Source organism: Festucalex cinctus, chromosome 3 (genome assembly GCF_051991245.1).
Source record: "Festucalex cinctus isolate MCC-2025b chromosome 3, RoL_Fcin_1.0, whole genome shotgun sequence".
Classification (NCBI taxonomy): Eukaryota; Metazoa; Chordata; class Actinopteri; order Syngnathiformes; family Syngnathidae; genus Festucalex; species Festucalex cinctus.
The window spans coordinates 24750668-24773584 of record NC_135413.1 but is presented as its reverse complement, the minus strand read 5'-3'; the positions used below and the strand labels follow the sequence as shown (position 1 = coordinate 24773584).

General features: G+C 37.9%; 1 protein-coding gene across 17 annotated transcripts in view; it reads left to right on the top strand.

The window, feature by feature from the left end:
- c2cd5 (C2 calcium dependent domain containing 5) overlaps positions 1 to 22593 on the top strand; it is a 32716-nt gene extending 10123 nt beyond the window's left edge. For 3 of the 17 annotated variants that reach the window (XM_077517016.1, XM_077517018.1, XM_077517006.1), the window contains 23 exons: positions 520 to 608; positions 1709 to 1744; positions 3402 to 3510; positions 4711 to 4764; positions 6821 to 6935; positions 7039 to 7137; positions 7716 to 7827; positions 8105 to 8184; positions 8274 to 8460; positions 8801 to 8965; positions 10446 to 10490; positions 10969 to 11109; positions 11883 to 11946; positions 12069 to 12130; positions 12449 to 12547; positions 12767 to 12856; positions 12936 to 13014; positions 14062 to 14154; positions 15690 to 15722; positions 15963 to 16064; positions 19241 to 19437; positions 19505 to 19651; positions 21173 to 22593. In XM_077517016.1, coding sequence (XP_077373142.1) covers positions 520 to 608; positions 1709 to 1744; positions 3402 to 3510; positions 4711 to 4764; positions 6821 to 6935; positions 7039 to 7137; positions 7716 to 7827; positions 8105 to 8184; positions 8274 to 8460; positions 8801 to 8965; positions 10446 to 10490; positions 10969 to 11109; positions 11883 to 11946; positions 12069 to 12130; positions 12449 to 12547; positions 12767 to 12856; positions 12936 to 13014; positions 14062 to 14154; positions 15690 to 15722; positions 15963 to 16064; positions 19241 to 19437; positions 19505 to 19651; positions 21173 to 21298 — 2324 coding nt within the window. In that variant the 3' untranslated portion in view covers positions 21299 to 22593. The remainder of the gene's footprint in view (positions 1 to 519; positions 609 to 1708; positions 1745 to 3401; positions 3511 to 4710; positions 4765 to 6820; positions 6936 to 7038; positions 7138 to 7715; positions 7828 to 8104; positions 8185 to 8273; positions 8461 to 8800; positions 8966 to 10445; positions 10491 to 10968; positions 11110 to 11882; positions 11947 to 12068; positions 12131 to 12448; positions 12548 to 12766; positions 12857 to 12935; positions 13015 to 14061; positions 14155 to 15689; positions 15723 to 15962; positions 16065 to 19240; positions 19438 to 19504; positions 19652 to 21172) is intronic. The other 14 variants (XM_077517017.1, XM_077517021.1, XM_077517008.1 and 11 more) reach the window with 9 other exon arrangements.
- The last annotated feature ends 324 nt before the right edge of the window (positions 22594 to 22917 follow it).

Sequence of the window (22917 nt, the reverse complement as noted above, 5' to 3'; positions counted from 1 at the left end):
TATACTCACTGTTAAGTGAAGGTTATATTTGACTTTGGAGTGAAATTGCAGGATGAAAATTAAAATGCACTACACCCGTCACAGGTAAACTTAATTTGATGATCGCTAAGCTTTTGAATGCAAATGTCCAACCGTTGAATGTACTTTTTTTGCATAACCTCCTGGTCTCTAACCAAGAACGGAAAGGCAAAATTCATACTAGTAACCTAATTTTTTGTTAGTCATGTTTGTACCTTGGCTCTACAAAGGATGGGAAATAATAGTCTTAACATCACAATTGCCTATTGAAACAAAAAATTAGCGCATCCCAGTATGCAGCATGCTTTTTTTCCCCTTCCTTAAACTGTATTTCCCTTTAAAGAAAGTTAATGAAGGTCCGCACGAGGGCAAACAGAGCTGGTATCCTCAGTCATGTAACATAGTTGCTTTGACTTGTCCTAATATTTACATTGCAGTGTTGTTATTAACGTAAGCTTGGAACAGGTTCTCGAGTGACGTGAGACTCTCTTCTGTGACCAGGAATGGGCAGCGGGGGCAGCGCCGGCAAGGAGGCAGGACCCCTAAAGACACTGCTCAGACAGCAGACTCAGACAGCTCTGGAGCAGAGGGTACGTTGATGAGTCACAATTACAAATACAGAGGCGCGGTGACAGTTTTATTTAGGGCTGGGTAAATATTTCGCGTTTTGGCACCTACCATTGTTCAAAGTGCATTCCTGCTGAAATGCACTTCTGCACTAACAACATGGCTGTGAACAGATTTGATGATTTCCTGCTATGAAACAGACAACACGGACAGAATATTCGTTTGAGTTTTTCACATTTTTTTCATCTGACAAGAAATGACCCCAGATGGAATTTAATTGCCGAAATGTTGCCAAAGGCATATTTGGTGCGAAAACAGGGAATGTATTGACATCTTTGAAAATTTTGACTGGAGGTATGTGCTTCTGAGCCTCAAATAGTTTGCACAGCTCGCCTTGCCTCGCTCTCGTGTATGAGACAGCTGGGGGGGAACTCTTGGACAACAGACATATGAACCAGCCCGGGAAATCTTATTGAATCTTTTTCCCCACATACTCATGGTTCAACACCCACCGATGAATCAATATTTTTTATTTATAATTTTATTTTGCATTTTATTTATTTTTGCATTTTTTTTTTTTATTTATATTTTTATTTTATTTATTTTTACAATTTGTTTGTGCTTGTTTGTTTTTGGGGGAAGGAGCTGAAAGGTTCGAAAACCCCTCCCTGTTATTTATGGAAACAAACACATTTGAAAATATTTCGATAAAAAAAAAATAGCAGGAGTACACTGTACTTACATTCACATCATTTGTAAAGAATATTCCTATAATCCTATTATTTCTTTGATGCAAGTTGACGCTCGGAAAATCGGGTAGGGGTTTATTTTCAATTATTTTATTTTTCTATAAAGAAAGTGATTGAAATCTGTTGTTTGTCGGGAAAAATTCTTACACTTTTTTTTTTTAAATTAATTTATTTATGTATTTATAGGTCTCCTCATCCAGCTCTAGTTTGGCTAAGCTTGCACACGTTTGTGGTAAAATAGAAGCAGCTCAAGATGTGATTTCCTCTCAAATGTCTGTTTTTTTTGTTTTGTTTTGTTTTTCCCTGGGGCATGGGGTGTGCGCAAGAACAAACATTGTTCCCTTTCTGTCCCCTCGATCACCTGTGCTTTTCAGGGAGCCTCCTCCTCTGGGTTGTATTTAAATGCCAGGGTATGTCGCATCTGAGTCACTCTCTCTATCCATATTCCTCTGTAACACTCTGACAAGCTGACAGCCACCACCATCAATTCCTAACCTGCCCTTCACCCTCCTTTGCCACTCTGAAAAGTCTGGGTTGGAGGGCTGGAGAGGATGTTGCGTGGCCTTCAGGCTTGAAGGAGTGCGTGACTTTGTTCTGGACTCCCGTCAGCCCCACCCCCATCAAACTTTCCCTGCTCCTTTTGGATTACCTTCCCCCTCGGACAGGAATGAGCACGCTCACCTCATCATCTCATTCTTGCCTAGCTCAGAACCCCGACGGGCTGTCAGTCATGTTTAGTGTCTCATTTTCCACGCTGGATTAGAGGACAGTTAATTGTTGTCTTAATCCTGTTTTCTCACAGCACACATTCATGACATGCACTTTCATGTTTGGTTTAATTGACAAATGGTAATCATCAGATGAGAATGAATACCAAGATGCGAAGTAGCAGCTCAGTTATTTCAAACGCATGGATTTGCATAATATATAGAATATTGAATTGTACCTGCTCTTTATCAACCATTTATTTCAGTCTTTCCAGATCTACTTGAAATGTCATAAAGGTTTGGAGCAAGTAGGGAATTTGCATGGAGGAGGCGTACACCATTCTTGCTGCATGTTGACACATTCCTAACCTAAACTGACGTGCCCAGTATGGTTTAGGTTTCCGTCCTGTCAGAGTTTACCCATTTAGAATCAGTTGAAGTGTAGACACGGTAGAATTTGGATGGCAAATTTGAACTTTTCCATCCTAAACCTTAGGTTCTTTGCACCGACACAACCTGCTGAGATCTAGTAAAAGCGCTGTATCAAAAATGTGTCTCTTGACATAGACAATATTGACGAATTTTGACTGAATTTGGCTCTGTATTCATTATTATGGTTGTAGTTTGCTGTGGATAGATCCACACTGTACCATTATTCTGACCCGGCTCTTATTTATCAAACCAAACACTGGCTGTCTTAGGCTGGATTTACACCGCAAGTTACAGAATTATTATTTATTTTTTTGCTTATAAGTGGCACAATTCACATATTATTTATTTCAGCTTAAACAGAAAGAAAGGCATGGAATCGGATATCATTAGTATTGGAACTTGGATACGTGCCAATTTGAGTGCAGCATAAATAAACGCTCAGAATGGATAAATTACCCAATGCAAGCTTGACATCATCAGAATACACTTGATTGGTGACATAGCCATATCTGCCCAAATATCACAAATAAACATATTAAATCTAAACTGCAGCGAGAGCTTAGACCCTTACAAGTGTTGAACATTAAATAAGCAAAATAATTTTGATGTTATTTGTTTCGTTTGTTTTGTCAGTGGAAATGCAGTCATATCGGGTATGTGTCATTTGAAATGCACTGAATATAGACAGTCAAAAAATATGAGAGGCATTAAATCAGAATTGGTCGCTTGAGCCTTGAGAGTAAATCCAGCGCAAGATTGGAAAAAATTCTGCAGTGCACGTCAGCACTACTGGAAAGTATAACCACACTAATAAGCCTATTATTGAACTTTGATACAGTTGTTTTATTATATCTCATTAGAGACATAAGTAGTTTAGATGCATAATCATGATTATGTTTTACACAAGTGGTATTTCTGTTGTCTCCAGGAGTTTCCCTTCTTCACACTGACATCTTTCCCGCCTGCCTTTCTGGTTCACGTGGGCGGAGTTGTCAGCGCTCGCTCGGTCAAACTGCTGGACCGCATACACAACCCCGGTGAGTTCAGGAACACAACCGATGTAGCTTGTCCTCCAACATTTAGTGACACAAGAAAAATGTTAGACTGTCACTGAGCCAGTCTCTAGTCTTGTCATTGTTGAGGGGTTTTTTCTGTGTATGTTTCTACTTGTTTGTCACAGGATGATAGTCTTGTATGTCATACAGGTGAAAAGTGTTTCTGGTCACAGATAGAGAGGGCTGCTGTTAGTAGCATTAGACAGCAAAGTCTAACATCCACTGTACAGTTTTAATGGATAAGGCACCTGTCACTTTGTGTGTTGTTTAACTGGCTGTTGATGTGACACATAGCTTTGTGTGTGTTGTCGCCTGCCGTGTTACTGTGCGTGTGATGATCCTTAAGAGTTGAGGTGCTATAACTGTAAAGTGGTGCATGGCTCCAGTCTTGCCTGCTGCTGCTGCTGCTGCTTCTGTGTGGTGTTTTTGGCTGCAGCATTGGGCTAGCTACCAGATTGTCTTCGTAACACTCGGGTACTTTATCAGGTACACCTGCACAATCTATGAGATCCAATAAGAGTGCTGTGATAAGAAATCCTTTTTTTTTTTCTTTTTACACAAAGGTAATTGGAGGCAAAAGTACTGCATTCACAGTGTCCCCTCCTCATATCACAGTTCATTGTTTGTTTTATTACTTTTTTTCCTTTTTTTAAATTCCAGGAAATGAGTGGCCAAGTCACAGGGCAGGCAGATGAGTTTGCTACGGACCATTTTCAATATTATGTAAATAGGACGGCTCTATGAAATTTGGGACAGAATTGCGGACAAAAAAACAACATATGGCTACTTTTTTTTTTTTTTTTTTGCAGTTAGACGTCATGAGCTGATTTTTAGTTCAGAACTGACCATGTATGTATTGCGGAAGGCCCGTCGATGTCCTTTTAATTTTGGGAAGTTGGAGTGTTTTTTGTTTGATTATTCACCGGAACACAATACAGAAGAGCCTTTGATTTGTCATTTATATCTTTACATACTGATAGTCAGTGTGTACCTGGAGGCAAACAAAATCCCCTTTGGCTTGTTTTGTGATATTTCTGCAACGAATGCATAGTGACTGTGAAGTAGCGCTGTGTTTAATGTATACTAGTGTAAATGGAGTGCTGCTGTTGTGTTAGACTGTATCTTCTTCTCTTTTTCTTTCTCTTTCTCTCTTTCCTGTACTAATGGTGTGATCTGGCCCAGCCTTGGGTAACACGCGCTCGTACAAACTGCTAGACTGGAATAGTGTCACGGCAGGTATTTCCCCCCCTTTTATTGCTCTCACCCGCGGGAGTTTGGCAGCTCAGTGAAGTGGAGGCTTGTTCGGTAGTCTATTTAAATACAGTTGTCCTCCTGAACAATTCACTTATTGCCCTGCGTAAAACTCAGTGAGCTGTCATCTCCTTTCTCTTATGAATGTGTTAGTGGGTGTGCGTGCGTGCGTGTGTGTGTGGAGCTTGAGTCGAGCATGCGCTATGCTCTCACCCCCCCTCCCAGCCTGGCCTGTTAAATCCCTCCACACCCCCGTTCCAACCGGCTCGTCCCGCTGCAGCTCTCCCTTGACGTTGTCCTGGATCTGCTCTAATGCTTCCTCAAGCTGCATCGTGACCCCCACTCACCCTCCCCATTGAGGTTTAGGAGGTTGACAAATAACCATTGACCAGGCATGTGCACTCCTAACTGGGCCGTATTCATATGGAGACAAGGATGGAGCAGATGTATGAAAGGAAGTCTGGTAGTTTAGGAAAATTGGAAAATACAAGGAATGATTGGGATGGAAAAAAAAGATGTGTGCTTTGGGGGATAAGATATAATATGATGGATCCTGGTGGATGAATATGGCCCTCCTCTGCCCTTAAGCGTGCACATGGTCGTAAGTGTGCACGTGGGTGCCTGTGTGACGGTCTGCTTTTGGTTCGCAGGAAGCTGCAGCTCGTGGGCTCAATGCCTGACATTTCAGTCATTGGCCTTCATTTCTTCACTTCATCTTTTGATTCTTTTCCCTGCTCCCTCTCATGGATCCATTCCTATAATCCCGAGTTTGATCTCAATCAGCATGCGGACCCATGGGGTGCGACTCAATACTCTAATGTAGCTCTCTGCTTATTATGGGATTCAGAACGTGCAATTATTTCAAATTATGTCAACATTTAAGCTCTTAGGGCTAATAAAAGTGTTTTGCTAATGGATCAAAGCGTCATGAGACTATTGAAACACACCCATACATGATGAAGGCTAATATTTCCACAAGCCTGGGTTCATCTTATTCAGCCACACGTACGATCTTCTTTCTCTCAGTGTGGCTGATTGAATGGAGAGCAAAGCAATATGAATGAATATTAAGCAACACTTTATACATAGACAGGGGGTCCTCTGTTTATGACTGACTTCCATTCCTTTGGTGACGTTACCCGAATATGGACATAAGTTGGAACGTACCGTAGTCTATCAATAGGTTATACTAATGCAGTAGTGAAATTGTAATTATCGTAAATATTTGTATGAAAAACTCTTCTAGGTCTTGAATTAAAAACCGAACATCCCTCTCCATATACAGTGAACCTCCACAAAATTGCATATATTAATAGTTTAAACTGTAAATATTTTATGAAATGTCCCAAAACACTTACACTCATTTTATGTTTAAATTTAATATATTACAAATTATTTGTTTTTTGAAAAATTTACCAATTGCACCCATGTACCTGTACATGTAAGATTCTGAAATCCACTCACAACCCTGGCAACCCAACGAATAGAAAATGCTTCGCAGAAAAATATTGATCAGTGGGTGAATTTGTACGCCGCAAATAGGCAGTGACTTCATTTGTGTTAATAATACGCTGCTTTCATTCCGTTTGTAACCGCCAAATGTGATAATTGTGCCCTGTAACCACATATTCTCATGCTATGCGCCGTTCATTACCTTGAAATGTCAATAACCGAGGACCCCCGTATAAGCAGTTACAAGTATTCTTTTCAGTTGAGTTCGCCTTCATCATTGTCATTTTCATTGTCACTTTGTTGTACAAAATGATGAGAATTCATTTTGTCCTGCTTTGAAAACACATTGGTGCTCCACAAATAACCAGAAAATATGAGTTGCCTGTTTATTTTCTGGTGCTTAAGTAAACAAATTGAGACCACACCGGAGAGATGTGTGTCAAATATCATGTTGGCATGTTTCCTTTTGGATGGTCAGGTTTAATGTGTCTTGCAGAGAATAAAGTCCAATAAATGTTTACAAGATATTTCATCCAGTCAATGGTGATGTTTCATGTTTTGTTGATTGAGGCGTTGTGTGTTTTTCTAGATGAGCCAGAAACCCGCGACGCCTGGTGGGAGGAGATACGACAGGAAATCAAGTCTCATGCCAAAGCTCTCGGTTGCCATGCCGTCGTGGGATACAGCGAGAGCACCAGTATCTGGTATAGACTGTAAAATTTCCAGCAAAATATTCCCAAGTAAAATCTAGATTTTTTTTTCCCTAAATTTATGCATCTTATTCTTTTCCCCCTCCATCAAACTCAGCGAGGAGGTGTGCATCCTGTCTGCGTCCGGCACAGCAGCCATCTTGAATCCTCGCTACATGCGCGAAGGCTGTTTGGACGTCGGAAGCATGGACCATAGGTGCTTTTGATCCTCAATTTGACATGTACACTATAAACAATCGACTGTAATGTGGGCCAATACAAGTGGCGGTGGAATACAGTCAGAAAGAACTGGAAAAGGCTTAAATATTTTTCATGTGAAATAAATGAATAAACTTTTTTTTTTTTTTTTTTTTTAATATGTAACATCCAACCACACATGAAATTGGATGTCTGCTTTAACACAACAAAGTAGAAGAAGAAGACACTCGTCACAAGAACAACATTTTTGCACCGATTTTTTCCAGTTAAACAATCTAGGTTAGGTCAACGATTGGCCCTCGAAAGCTATACATTGCAAATTTTGTTCAAGTCTCGCAAGATTTGACAGATATAAGAATATCTGTGCAAGAATACTGAAATAAATAAATCCCAATTCTATTTAAAAAAAAAAAAAATCTAAACGTAGCATTTTGAGTAACTAATCATAATCTGTATGAGTGACATCTTTGCAAGGAGGATTTCATTAGATTGGTGAGGTGCAATATACATTTAATGTATATATTGTGCATAAAATCACTTATATATGATCTGACAGCAAATTGTCACCTTCACTAGGTTTGAGGAGCCTTCTCCCTCGAGTTGCGGCTTCTGTCACATCCCGTACGATGAGTTCAACATGCCCTTTCCCGCCCAGCTCACCTACTGCTACCTCTGTAGACGCCAAAAGGTCTGAAGTGCGTTGTTGTTGTTTAACAGTGTTTAAATGACGTCTATTGGTAGGAAATATAATTAATTTATAAGGGCCTGAACGCCATTGCTGGAATCACTGTTTATTTTGTCTTCCAACAAACCAATTGCCTTTTTGGGGCCCTCAACATGTGCTAAAAACTCATTAGTAGTTCCATGTGCATGTAACCTGATGAAAAACCTATGCAATGTATTTTAGGGGTCTCAGAAATGGTCACTATTTTTATCATCTTTTATTGTAATTATGTTTTTGCTAGGTCCCTGATGTTCTGTTCACAACAATAGACCTGCCGTCAGACGCAGCCGTCACAGGGAAAGGATGTCTCATTCAGGCCAGGTATGATTCCTCGAAGCGACCTGGGAGGAAGCTCATCCGTCCGTCCCTTGAATCGATGCACGTTAACGCCACTGTTCGTCACCTCGCAGACTATGCCGTCTGAAGAAGCGAGCTCAGGGGGAGGTGAACGCCACGGCCATCTCCAACCTGCTTCCTTTTATGGAATACGAGTTGCACACTCAGTTGATGAACAAGCTGAAGCTGCGCAGCATGAACGCTCTGTTTGGCCTGCACATACAGATCAGTGTTGGCGAGAACATGCTGCTGGGGCTGGCTGTAGGTCCACTTTTTAATTGTATACACAGTAATCTCCTGCATATTCACAGTTCACTATTCATGCATTCACATATAATGAACACCTGCATATTTGCCAGTTAGCCTATTGGTGGAAAACTCTCCTATTCACTGTTTTTGTGTCTAAGGCTTTATTAAATCCTTTTAGGATCATGTTTCTTATGTATATTTACACTTTGAACGATTAACATAAAAGCCCATGAGTAGCAGGGCCGTGTCCCGATCGCCCTTGAATAGCAGAGGTTGACTGTAATCCATCTGTCTTTGCATCCTAGCAGCATTGCAGTGCAATGTTTTTTTTAAAGTGTGTGTACGTATTCAGTCTGCCACAGGAGTGTATCTGACCGCCCTGCCTTCACCTGGAGGCATTCAGATCGCAGGGAAGACTCCGGGTGACCTGAGCAACGAGCACCACATGTTGACCATCCAGAAGAAGATCAACGACACCATCGCCAAGAACAAAGAGCTCTATCAGATCACGACACCGGTGAGATGCACTACACTAGTTCAGAGTCAGTGATCTCAAATACACCTTATTTTTCATAGTCGATTTTTACTGAACTATGATAAATGCATACTTTTGTATTCCTTCTCATTCAACTTTAGGGGTTCCACCGCATTACTTAAGCTTTTAGTTTGTCCTAGGGCAGGGGTCAGTAACCTTTACTGTCAAAAGGGCCATTTTAGGCCAAATAAATAACCAAAAATCTGCCTGGAGCCGTAATACGTTTGAACATTGTGATGAACAAAACTGTGTGTTAGTGTTAGTCTAATGTACTGAGGCCCCAAGAGCTAATTAAAACTGCCACATAATTGGAAAATATGCAGCAATATTTTGAGATTCATTTTCTTCTCCCTTGTGTCATCCGTTTTTGGATTGTTTTTTAATTTTATTATTATTATTTTTTTATTTATGTTTTTTCCATACTTCGTTTTTAATACGTTTTTAGACTTTTCTGCCTTTCTGTCAAAGCTTATATTTTTGGTAACTTTTTGGACATTTTTGGTAATTTTTGTGATTTCTTCTTTTGTTTTTTTTTTACATTTTATGGTTACTTTTTAAACATTTTCTTTTCTGCCTTGTTTTTGTTTTGTTTTTTAATTAAATTGTCTTGACTCTTTTTACCATTTCAAGGACATTTTATGCACATTTTCAGCTTTTCTTCCTTTTCGGACATGTCATGGTCTTTTTAGACATTTTCAGGTATTTCTAAAATCTTTTTCCATCTACCTTTCGTCTCTCTCTTTTTCTGACTATTTAAAAATTTGGACTTTGACATTTTTTTATTATTTAATTATTCTTTTTTTATTTACTCGTTAATTCATTTCAATAATCCATCCATCCGTCCATTTTCTTGACCGCTTATTCCTCACAAGGGTCGCGGGGGGTGCTGGCGCCTATCTCAGCTGGCTCTGGGCAGTAGGCGGGGGACACCCTGGACTGGTTGCCAGCCAATCACAGGGCACACAGAGACGAACAACCATCCACACTCACAAGCACACCTAGGGACAATTCGGAGCACCCAATTAACCTGCCATGCATGTCTTTTGGAATGTGGGAGGAGACTGGAGTACCCGGAGAAGACCCACGCGGGCACGGGGAGAACATGCAAACTCCACCCAGGAAGGCCGGAGCCTGGACTCGAACCGGAGTCCTCAGAACTGGGAGGCGGACGTGCTAACCACTCGTACCGTGCCGCCTCATTTCAATAATATTTTATCAAAAAAATAAAAAGTAGGTTTTTTTCTTTAAGAGATTCACAGGGAACCACAGGAGAGGGACTAAAGAACCACATGTTGCTCCAGAGCCGCAGGTTGCAGACCCTTGTCCTAAGGAAAGCAGTTTAAAAACATTGTCCATTATCGTTTGTGTCCTCATACATTGCTCTACAGTCTGATCTATTGTCTTGTGTTCTCTGTGCGTCCTGATAAACTTACCCAATTTTATCTCTCTCTGGTCATCAAAGAAATTATTTACCCTGGACCCCGAGGTGCTCAGCGACATAAACATGGTACTGATCACTGTGCGACACGGCAACGCATGACAAATGCTTCACTCTTGTAAATCACAGCCTCTACCAACACCTCACCCCTTTGTGACAGCCGTTTAACTTGGGGTGGGGGGGGACGTTCGGGAGCGGGCCAATGTGTAACCCAACTCAGTTCCTTCTGTGGCAGGAGACTTTAGCCATACATGTATTGTGACTCATTGTATTTGTTAGCTATGACCATCTTTCTGGCCATTCACCCTGTGGATGTGTTTATAGTGTGTCTATATGTGTGTGAGTGTGACACTGCTGCTCCAGATCTATTTTCAAATTAACACCAGCTGTGCAGTGAATGACTGATGGTGGTATGTGAGCGAGCATGAGGCGTGTTATTAACATTGTCCCTCTCCAGCTGGGGGGAGTGCAGTGGTGTCCACCTACTTATAGTACTCACACCAGTTCAGCTGTTTGTCTTTTTTTTTTTTTTTTTATTATTTTGCAGGAGTTCACGGAGGAAGTGGTGGGTTCTCCCATCCCGGAGCCCAGACAACGAACCAGGCTGTTCCGTTCCCACTCAGAAAGCTCCGACGAGCTGTCAGAACTGGACCTCTCTCATGGCAAGAAGGATGCTTTTGTCCTGGAGGTGGGTACATTGCTGTGAAAGTCAGAGGATGAAGATGAAGATGAAGTTTGAATTTTAGATCAGACGTAAGCAAAGTATGGCTTGTAAGCCATATACAGATATATTATTATTATTATTTTTTTTATTATTATTATTTTATTTTTTTTACAATTTTTGCAAGAAACACGGCTAATTGAATGACACAAATATTACAGGACTTTTTATTTGAAAAAAAAAGAATTGAGCGTACTTTATTATTATTTTTTATTAAACTAAAAATGTGAAAAAAGGATGATTACATTTAAGGAACCAAAGTTGCGAAATAAATGCAAAAAAAATGTTTAAATTGACTACCGGTAATTGATTTTATTATTATTATTATTATTATTATTATTATTATTATTTATTTATTTTTATTGGGGTTTTTTTGTTTGTTTTTTTTTACACACAAATGTTTTATAATCAAGAGTCCCGGAATATTTGTTGCATTAAATTAGTGTTTTTATTCCGAAAATATAGCAGTTGAAATATATTTATTTTTGTGTTACTCTATCTTAGTAAAAAATACATATACAGATAAACAATTTGATCTAAACATTAAAACATTTTTATTTTAATATCTTGTTTTTGTTAGTTGTTTATTCTTCAGAATTAAACTATTCATAAATGATAAAATAAAAACATAAGAATGAATTATTTACGATGAAAATACACTTTCACATTCGCAATTTGACCATTTTTTGTGACTTTATCAATGAATGACCTGCCGTCCATTTTGTCCATCCCTGCTGTAGATAGACGACACTGATGCCGTGGAAGATATTCACTCCCTACTCACGGACGCCTCGCCTCCCACTGGTATGTGAACAGAGTCATCATGGTTAAAACTTACATTTTGATCCTTAATCCCCTGCTAATGTGTCTTTTTTTTTTTCTTTTTTTTTCTTTTCTTTTTTTTTCTTCTTTCTTTCTTTCTTTAGGCTTCCACAGCTGCAACGCTGAGAATATGCCTGGGATTTACAACTGGACTTCTGGAGTACAGGTCACATAGCTCCATGTGTAGTTTAAGAGCATGATGGGTTCAACTTCACACATAGCAAATTTTAACATCTTAACAGATTTTTTCAAATGTGAGAGACCTGTTTTCATGTTTGCTAATAACACACTCCACACCACATTAGAATTATCAGGATAATCTTTTAGAGACATCCAGTAATGGAGACTCTTATCAGAATGGGGAGGGGGATGCTCAAATTCGTCCCAATAAGTATGTGTGTAGCCCACTTCAGTTAGATACACACAAGATGGACAAAATATGAAACTGTTCAAGTAAATGTAACTTGTGATTGCTATTTTCCAGATGTTTACATCAGTGAGGGTGATAAGGTTGAGTAATGCCAATCTAACCAATCAAGGCTTGAACAAAATCTTCACTGACCTGTGTGAGAACCTGCTAAAGGTTTGTATGACATGACAAACACAGTTAAACCTCTAAGGTTTTGGGTTTTTTTTGGTTGAGGGGAGGCGGGATTTTGATACAATCTTTCCCATATGCCAGGGTGTGAAATGAATTGAAATATTTGAAACCATTGTAAAATGTCAGTATATAAAAAGCACATTACTTCATCTTTGACTGCAAGTGGCAAAGCTTACGGTCAGTTTGTTGTGCTTATTTCAGAGTTTGTACTTCAAATTGCGCTCTATGATCCCCTGCTGTATTTGTCATCTCAACTTCACCGTAGCAGTGCCGGAAGAAGAACTCATACAGGTGAGTGGGCATCCCCTTTGCGTGTGTGCATGCTCGCGTATAGCCTCCGTTACCTTTTACACTTCTGCTGTGCTTGCAGGTTGCCGTGACGGCAGTCGCCATGACGTTTGACAAGGACCAGACCCAGGAGAAGCCAGCGGACAAGCCCATTACCAAAGGTGGGTCGCAATTTCTGGCAAAAACTCTTTTGCGTTGATGTGGAGGCAGTATTATGTAAATTGCCTGAAATGTGACAAAACATCACAATTCAGCTAAAGAACGGCTCGCTCAAAGACATTATGGGGAATAGGCAGTTTGCCAAAGGTTTGCTCAGCTGTTTGTTTGTTTTTTGTTTGTTTTTGTTTTTTATACTAATTTGTTATACAAGCATTAACTGCAGTAACTTTATACGTAATACATAAATGTCATCTTTAAACTTGTATACATTCATTGGTAGTTTCTGATTTGCACAGTATCAACATTCAGGGAAGCTTCAGGCTACATGCTGAAACATTAAAAAAAATCTTTAGATTTTTATAAACCAAAGTAAACATGGAAATGTATCATGCTCAAATTGTGTCGTGGATGGAGGAATACTAGCACTAGGACTGTGCAATTAATCAAAATTCAATGATATTTTCAATTATTACATTACACTCCACAATTACAAAATCAGAATAATTGTAATAAATATTATTAATATTAATTTTTGAGTTTTTTCATTTATACATTTGCACCTTTTTAAAATTTTGAAATAACTAATTTAATAAATTTTGTTTCATCCAAAAGGAACTTACATAATTCTAGTGTTTCAAAGAATATTATTTGTCTTAATATTTTTTTTTAATTAGTTTTTTTTTTACATTTAAACATGTTCTTGTTTTGTACCAAAAATAAATGTACAGTAAACATGCTGCTCTCCAACTTCAAGTTTTTGCCAACATAAATAAATAAATAAATAAATAATAAATAAATTTACATTCTTATAAAATATATATTATAAATTGTTTGGTCAAAAAGGAACTTAAATAATTATAGTCTTTCTATTTTTTTTATTTTTTTTATTGAACTTAATATTTTTAAATGCTTAAACATTTTCTTGTTTTGTACCAAAAAAATAATCGTTTGAATAATCGTGATTATTATTTATTCCATAAACGAGCAGCCCTAACTAACACTTTTGTCATGTGGAATGTTTGAGTGATGTGTCTGTGTGTATGTTTCAGGATGCAGTGAGACTGAAGAGCAGCTGCAGTTTCCCCTGGAGCTGTGCGCCGACTCCCCTTCCGCCACCTCACAGCCATTATTGAAAACCTCAGGTAACGTCACGCATTCTTCTCAAGATTACCCTCGCGCGCCCCTCGTTTCAACTAACAGGCTTCGTCACCCATTTCCTCCACTAACGCCTCAGGGACAGTCACATTACTCACTCCGGCTGCAAAACTCTGCCAAAATCAGCTGGTTATTGTGCACCCGGAAGGTAAATAAATGCTCAGCCATGTCAGTTGCAGAGTTTGGTCTCGTCCGTTGTGAACCTAGTGGATAATAGTGTCATGTTGTTGGACACAGCTGTTTTAGATTGAGCAGTCTGTCTGGATTTACACTGCACAGAGCAAGTGAAACAATTCTGATTTTTATTTATTTATTTATTATTATTATTTTGTATTTTTTTTCTCCTTGAGTGGCACATTTGAGATACTTTTTTTGACATAAAAATTTGTGATAGGCCGATGTGTTTTTTTTCAAGGCCTTATTAGTCAAGGAGGCCATTAACCGATATTTCAAGCCATTATTAATTTGCATTAAAAGAGAAAATATTAGCGTTATATATTTTTCTTTTAAACTATGTTAAATTAAAAAATAAACAAGTATATATATCCCTAAAGTTTTCTACTGTAGTTTTCCAAAATTTCAACATAATTTCTTTTATTCTTCTTATTATTTTTAGATAAAAAGTGTCGTGAGTTCCTATTTTTTATAAAGTGGAAATTTAAGCTCCCTTCATCTCACTGAGCGACAAATGCATGCGAATGTAGCTAATTTGGGTTTTTTGTCAGGGTTCGTAAAACGTTTCAAATGATCTTCGCAGTGAAAAAATGTCCGAATATGTTCACGACAAGTAAAAACAAATTCTTAACCAAAAATCTTACAATTCCTGATGAAAACCCCAAATTTGCTACGTTCGCAAGCATTCACTGCTCAGTGAAATACCAGCTTTGTCAGCATTCAGATGCATAAAATGACCGATGCCAATATTTGTCATAATGCCAAATTTTGGCACCGATAATCGGTCTATCCCAAATCAAAATGCATTGCATGTCTGATGTTTCTAACAAACCAAAGCAGGTCAAAATCTGTCAAGAACTGGACGAGTTATGATGAATTTATTGGAGGTAAACAGTTAACAAGTGAATGGAAGGGCTCATCAAGGATTCCCACTACAAGATGGTGGCTCGGTCTGCACATCCTCAACCAGCTGAGGCTGAATCTTGTGGTTATGTATGTCAATGGGAAGAGTGCCATGCTTTCATACACATTAAATACAAAATAATAGAAATGGCGATATAAAAGCAAACAATGTCTCTTGTGTGATATCTTCGGCAGGAAATATACTTTTTTTTTTTTTTTTTTTTTTTTTTTTAACACACTTCCCATGCAGCAGAGGGGATAGGGAGTCTCTAACTGTACATCTCTGGTGAAGAAGAGTTGGTCAAGGGCAACCAAACACTAGTAGCTTTGTAACATTTTGAGAATATGTACCTGCAGTTTATATCCAGCCCTGGATTATAAATGGACATGTAATCCTTTCATATCAAATGAAAAGGAAGACATTGATGTTCGTATCTGTTCACAGCTGGCTCAGCAAGTGCTGCTGTGTCATCCAGAGGTAAGCCCCTCCCCCATGCACCTTCATATGTATCCAGCCCCCACCTGATCTACCTGCTACCAAAACTACAACACGGGCCCCCTTTTTGACTTATCATCCTTATGTCTCGGACAGAAATATCCCACAACGCTCCCGACCTCATCCACTTTTGTTCTTTTTCTGTTCTTCTTTTTGTTTTTGTTTTTGTTTTCCTTGTTGTCTTTTGTGTGGTTGTGGGTTTTGTGTGTGTGTTCTCTCCAGCTGCCTCCGTTGATTACGGTTCCTTTGCAGACAGATGCAGCACCTGGCTAGAACTGCTTAGGCTGAAAGCTCACACCATAAGACGAGGATCAGTTAAGACAAGTAGGACACAATCTCGAGCACACTCTGCTGCCCACGTGCAAAGATACAGACCACGCACACACACACAACGCACATGTTATACAAACGTCCATGCATGCTGCTGTGTGGGATGGCGCAGTAGGAATTCAATGACAGCTTTTTGTTGGATAATTTTTAAGGCTCTTCCCCATTTTGGGGATTTATCTAATCAGCAGTTTGTCTGTTTGATGATGGCAAATTAATAGAAGTTGTGATTCTGCAAATGCTAACTCTATTCGATCAAAATATTGGTAATAGTTGCCCTCTCAGGCCACAATATTAATTAGGTGCACCTGCACAATCTGATGAGATCTAAAATGCTACCTGAACAGTTTTCTACAGGGCAAACTGTTTGGGATTTTGCAAGATTTTTGGATGGTTCAAAAAACCATGTAACCCACCAAGTCCCGAATCCCATCTCTACTTTTAGAACCAAAACAGGAGCAATCTGTCAGAAGCTGACCACTTTTTAAAGCAGTTATTGGGGATACATTCTTATATGTTCACAATTTGGACCTTGACACAGATCAGAAAGCGGAAGAAACCATTCATAGCTTTGTTTTGAAGAGAAATGTTGTTACTTGTTTAGTTGTAAATAGTTTGTTTGCCCCTTTAAGCGCTACATTATATACAACTTATTTATTAGTAACAAATGTCATTTTTAGTATATGCCGCGGGCCACTAAAAAAAAATGGAATGTGGGCCACAAATGTTTGGACACCACTGGTTTAAACAATGTTTCCTGAAATAGTGACCTTTGTTTTAATAGGCGTCTCGTCATTGGGTGTAATTTTAGCCACGCCCATTAAATCAGGAAAACTGGAATGCTGAAAGAAAAACAGTTAAACGCTCTGAGATTCAGTACGACATAGTCTTTGCAATATTTTCCACTATTATCATCAAGCATGTGTAATAGAGAACCAATCTTTCGTGTTTCTGTATATGACTACGGTACCTTTTTGGATTGAACTACAGAAAAAAAAAGCTTTTCCACCACATTTAAGTTTATTAAGATGCATCTATAAATTAAAAAAAAATAAAATCTTACGTCTGCCTGGTTCATTTTGAGGTGAAGTAAACAAATTCTCTGGGCCACTGTATGAGGAAATTCAGTATGTAAAATATTGTAGTTTAGTTTGCAGTTAGCATACTTAATTAAATGGTTCTGACTACAGCAACAGTATTTCTCTCATTGGATTTATGATATTGTGCACATGTGCCTAATAAAGTGATGGCGTATTTGTTACCCGAGATCCACAGCGCCTTTGAAAGCTTCTTTTTCTGTTTGATTGAGATGAGCCACATTAGCTAAATTTGCCCTTTCACACTCTGGCTTGTGCATTATTATTGTGCCCACCTCGGTTCATAGCCTTCTGCGTCCGTTTCCCATCGCCCAATCTCCAAAAGAGTAACTTGTCACGTCGTCGTCTCCCTGACACATGTAAACGTATACCACAGTTGTTCCCAGGTCTGTGTGTCTGTCTGCAGACACTGTGTAAACTTGTCTTGTCCGCCTGTCACGCATGGAAAGTGATTGTCTGGCCACCCCGCACCATCCACACGACTGCATGTGTTCAGTCACATGTACATGCACTTTTTTTTTTTTTTTTTTGTCACATCACACGTTTCGTAAACACCGCAAGGATGTTTTCTGAAAGACTCATTTCCTGCTTCAAAATTTGAGCTTGTTTGTAGTTTTTTGCTACAGTAATCCCAATAAGATATTTGCGGGGAATAAGGGCAGAGTCCTGCTGCGAATAGCGAAAAAAATGTAAGTAATTGATGCCCCCCTTAAAATATGTTTAGAATTGCCTACAATAACCATAAATACACCACAATTGTGATAGTTATAATTTCTTACAGATGATATCATTGAAAAGAAATAAATGCACCAGAATTGTGTTACTCAATAACCCGAACATTTTTTTTTATTTTATTTTTTGCTACAAAAGCACCTAGCAACACATTTAGCCATGCTTGAAATTTGGTTGGAGTCTTTAAGTGATCTTTGAAATTCTAGTTAAGTGTTTCAAAAAATAAAACGCACACATTTACCATTAAAATGACACGTGGTCTGTCTGCCTAGCTGAAAAGGTGCAGTGTGAGATCCTAAATTTACTTAATATATTGTAGTTCAACAGCTACAGTCAAAACTAAGGCTGTGCTATTAATCAAAATTCAAATACAATTTCAATGATTACGCACCACAACTACAAAATCGCCATACTTGTAAACAAAAGTAAAATAATAATACTAATTTTGAGTTGTTTAAAAGTATATATTGGCACTTTTTTTATTTTATTTTAGAATAACTAATAAAAATCTTGTTTGGTCCAAAAGAAACTTACATAATTATCATGTTTCAACGAAATTTATTTGTCTTAATATTTTTCACATTTAAGCATTTTCTTATTTTGCGCGAAGAAACAAATGATCGTCCTAATCGTGATTTCAATTATTCCCAAATTAATCAGTATTAAATGGATACTTTACGATACTTATTTAGCCATTTTTGGCAGTCAAACATTAATATTTTGCCTATAATAAATTTGATATTTTCATTATTTTTCATGTACAAGTAGTACCTTTAAAAACACATTTTGCAACTTGCTGTCGACTGAAAATGACATCACAAGGGCTCAGGTAACCAATCACAGCTCAGCTTGTGAATGTCACATGACCAAACCTAGACGTCATTTTGTTGTGATGTGATCTGTGATGTCATTTTCAGTGGACAGCAAGTTGCAAAATGGGTTTTTAAAGGTACTAATTGTACTTGAAAAATAATGAAAGTATCAACTTAATTATAGACAAAATATTAACTTTTTATTGCTATAATGGGCTAATTAAGTGAAGTATCGCTTTAATATTTTCTTCATAATCGAGCAGCCCTAGTCAAAACCAAATTAATACAAATATATATGATTTAAAAATATCCTATAGTTTGTTGTTTTATTACTTTTAAAAATAAATATGTGTTAACAAACAAACTACAACTTTCTTTTTTTTCCCCTCTGAGATAATTGATCAATTTGTATAATGCCACCATGTAAGCTTCAGATATTTTATTGTGCACAGTGTTGCCATGGTAACCTCAGTCAGCTGCCCTCAGCAACATGCCCTGCAAAAAAGCTGTTTTGTGGTCTGTGAACCTTCAGTCTCATCTCTGGAGCGCTCCAGTCCGTTGACCGAGAGTCGGTCCCGCTCACTGCGCTCCAACCGTTGCTCGTTCGGAGGAAGCTCGGTCACCGTGGTGAAGATGACTCCGCTTTCCTTCCTCCCCGGCACGCGTGTGGCCAAATACTTGGGAATCATCAACATGTTCTTCATTCGCGAGACCACGTCCTTACGAGAGGTACGGCCAAAATGGCTCAAATTCCCACTAAAAAAATAAATAAATCTTGTGTGTTTTCATCCTCCAGGAAGGTGGTGTGAGCGGCTTCCTCCATTCGTTTATAGCAGAGGTGTTTGCCATGGTTCGTGCCCATGTCGCAGCTTTGGGGGGAAATGCCGTTGTGTCCTACAGCATGAAGGAGTGCGTGTTGATGGAGAATCCCAATAAGAACCAGGTACACTTGACTCCAACAACAGATTCATGACATATGGCTTGCTAAATGAGTAAATAGTTAGAACCAGTCACCAAGGTTATTTTAGTTCACTAAAACTAACGAAAAAAACTAAAACTGAAATTAACGAAAAAATTCCTTAACATAATAAAATAAAAACGAAAATGCATTTAAAAAAAACGAAAACTAAAACTACATTTTATGTTTACAAAACTAACTAACTATAATTATAGCAAAAATGTCCTTAGTTTTTTGTTTGGTAATTTAATGCATGAAACTTTTGGGATGATTTTTAAGTAGATTTATTTTAATATTAACCGGAATAAGGACGTTTGGAAGTGTGTCACACAGAAGTGATTTCATCTAGCAGCAGCCAATAGAAAAGCACCTTCAGATGACGTCGCTCCCATGGTGTTTTTTGAATATTGCGCACAAGTAATACACATTAAACAATAAAAACAAAATAAATTAAAAAAAAACTAATACCTAAACTAAAGCTAAGCATTTATTAAATAACTAAAAAAAAAATCGTTAACGAAATAAAATAAAAACGAAAATGCATTTAAAAAAAAAAAATGAAACTACATTTTATGTTTACAAAACTAACTAAAACTAACTATAATTAGAGCAAAATGTCCTTCATTTTCATCTTTGGTAATTTAATGCATAAGCATTTGGGGATGATATTTAAATGTGATTTTAAGTACCGGTAGATTGATTTTAATATTAACCGGAATAAGGACGTTTGAACGTCATCTAGCAGTAACCAATAGAAAAGTACCTTCAGATGACGTCGCTACCATGGTGTTCTTTGAATATTGCGCACAAGTAATACACATTAAACAATAAAAACAAAATAAATTAAAAAAAAAACTAATACCTAAACTAAAGCTAAGCATTTATTAAATAACTAAAAAAAAAATCGTTAACGAAATAAAATAAAAACGAAAATGCATTTAAAAAAAAAAAATGAAACTACATTTTATGTTTACAAAACTAACTAAAACTAACTATAATTAGAGCAAAATGTCCTTCATTTTCATCTTTGGTAATTTAATGCATAAGCATTTGGGGATGATATTTAAATGTGATTTTAAGTACCGGTAGATTGATTTTAATATTAACCGGAATAAGGACGTTTGAACGTCATCTAGCAGTAACCAATAGAAAAGTACCTTCAGATGACGTCGCTACCATGGTGTTCTTTGAATATTGCGCACAAGTAATACACATAAAAAAAAAAAAAAATACATTAAATAAAAAATAAAGCTAAAGCTAATACTGGAACTAACTAAAACTAAGTATTTATTAAATAACTAAAACTAATAAAACCTAACAAAACCCTGAAAACTAATTAAAACCAACTCAATTTAAAAAACAAAACTCCAAACGAAATAAAAACTAACTAAAATGCAAAATTCCAAAACTATAATAACCCGAGCAGTCACAGAACAAATTAAAGTCTTGGGGTACGATCGGACCTCTTTTAGTGTTTTAAGCCACCCTTTTGTGTTTGTCACACAGGCTCAGTGTCTCATCAATGTGAGCGGCGATGCCGTCATCTGTGTGCGGGAATCGGATCAGGAACCCGCGTCATCCGCGACAAACCTCGGACAAGCGTGCACAAGTGGAATGGAAGGGGCCACATGACACGCGCCCTTACACGCTCGCATGCAGTCTAGCCGTCCAAATGGGAGCAATCGTTGTCTGCCTTAACTTTGTCAAATAACCCAAAGTTCGGATGTTCCTGGTTGTAATAAGCAACACATGCGCACAAACGAAAGATGCAAATACTGACATGGATTTTTATTGTGAGTATTTCCATCATAATTGCTTGAAACAACAGCCAAAGAAGCGCCTAACGTTTGCCTGTTGAACCGCCGTCCGCCTCAAGTGTCGGCCCAAACTCCCAAGTATCGTTCGGGTTTGGTTACCGGATACGATCATAATACACACATCTGAACTGGAGTACACAAATACAGATTTTTAACATCTAAAATGATGAAAAATGCTCAAATTCATCCACATTATTTGTATGCGTGTAAAAAAAAGAAATAAAAAAAAGCAGCTCAGTTTTTACAGATAGCCATGATAAAGCTTGTCAAATATATTATTGCAGTAAAATGTGTCAAACAAATCAATTATTATTTATTCTTATCATGAATCAACAGATAATATTGTGCTGGAAAAATCACTCTCCAAATACCCTACACCACAGGTTTGGCCCAGTTGTTGGGATCCACTTCAGTACTACAATATTTTTAATGCACTTGGATTCTCATTCAGTGTTTTTAGTTGTCAACATTTCAGAGGGGGCAATTTAATCCGACAGTCATCAGCATACACATTTGCCAAGACTATTTTGTACCGTCTTTATTATTAAAGCTGCTCCAGCTCAGTGTTGCTCCTAGGAAACATCACCAACCATATTTCTTGAGTGTCAAATAACCAGGTCACAGCACCGTCCTGTCCAGTCTGTTTGCTGTGATTTATACAATTTGTTATGGTTTTATCGCAAATAGTATATATAAAAAAATGGTGTATATTCAAAGCAACCATGGTTTATTATTGTAGGTCAAATTATTTCTTTGCTCAGCTTGTATCACTGATATTTTGATGTTTACTTGTTTAGTCCGAGTCCTAATCCTGCTACTGATTTTTCTCTTCTCTCATGATGTCAAGTGCTGGATTTTTTTTTTTAAGCAGACTGTAAATTTGCTTTCTAATCATTTGTTGTTTTGTAAGTGCAATAAATGCTAGTTTGAAATTAGTGGTACTATAATTTTTTGTTTGTTTGTTTGTTTGTAACAAACAGGTTGTTCTCGATTTCCTGTGTTTGTGTCCAAACTTGAATGTGCTAGAAGCATGCAGACCAAATTTTTATTGCTATAAACTTGTAATGCTTGCCTGGTTAATACTTGCACAATAAACTCAAACAAAGATAAGACTGTGTTCGTTGATTTATATGATAATTTAAAAAATAATAATTAGGTCAATGTCACACAACAGGAAATCCTTACGTTTACGATCGAGATCTGTTCGTATGATGCGATACTGCAATGTGACCTGACTGCAAGGCAGACAAAACCCACACGAACGCTGTCAGCAGTAAATGGATAGTTGCAACAAATAAATGGATTGGTCTCCTTTTAGCATGGTGACCTACTGAGCTTTTTGTTTTCAATCAAAATAAGAAACAGTAGTCCTACGGTAACTGTTCTTAACCTCGAAACTGCGTATGTTGGGACATTATCCATTTTCGAATTTGT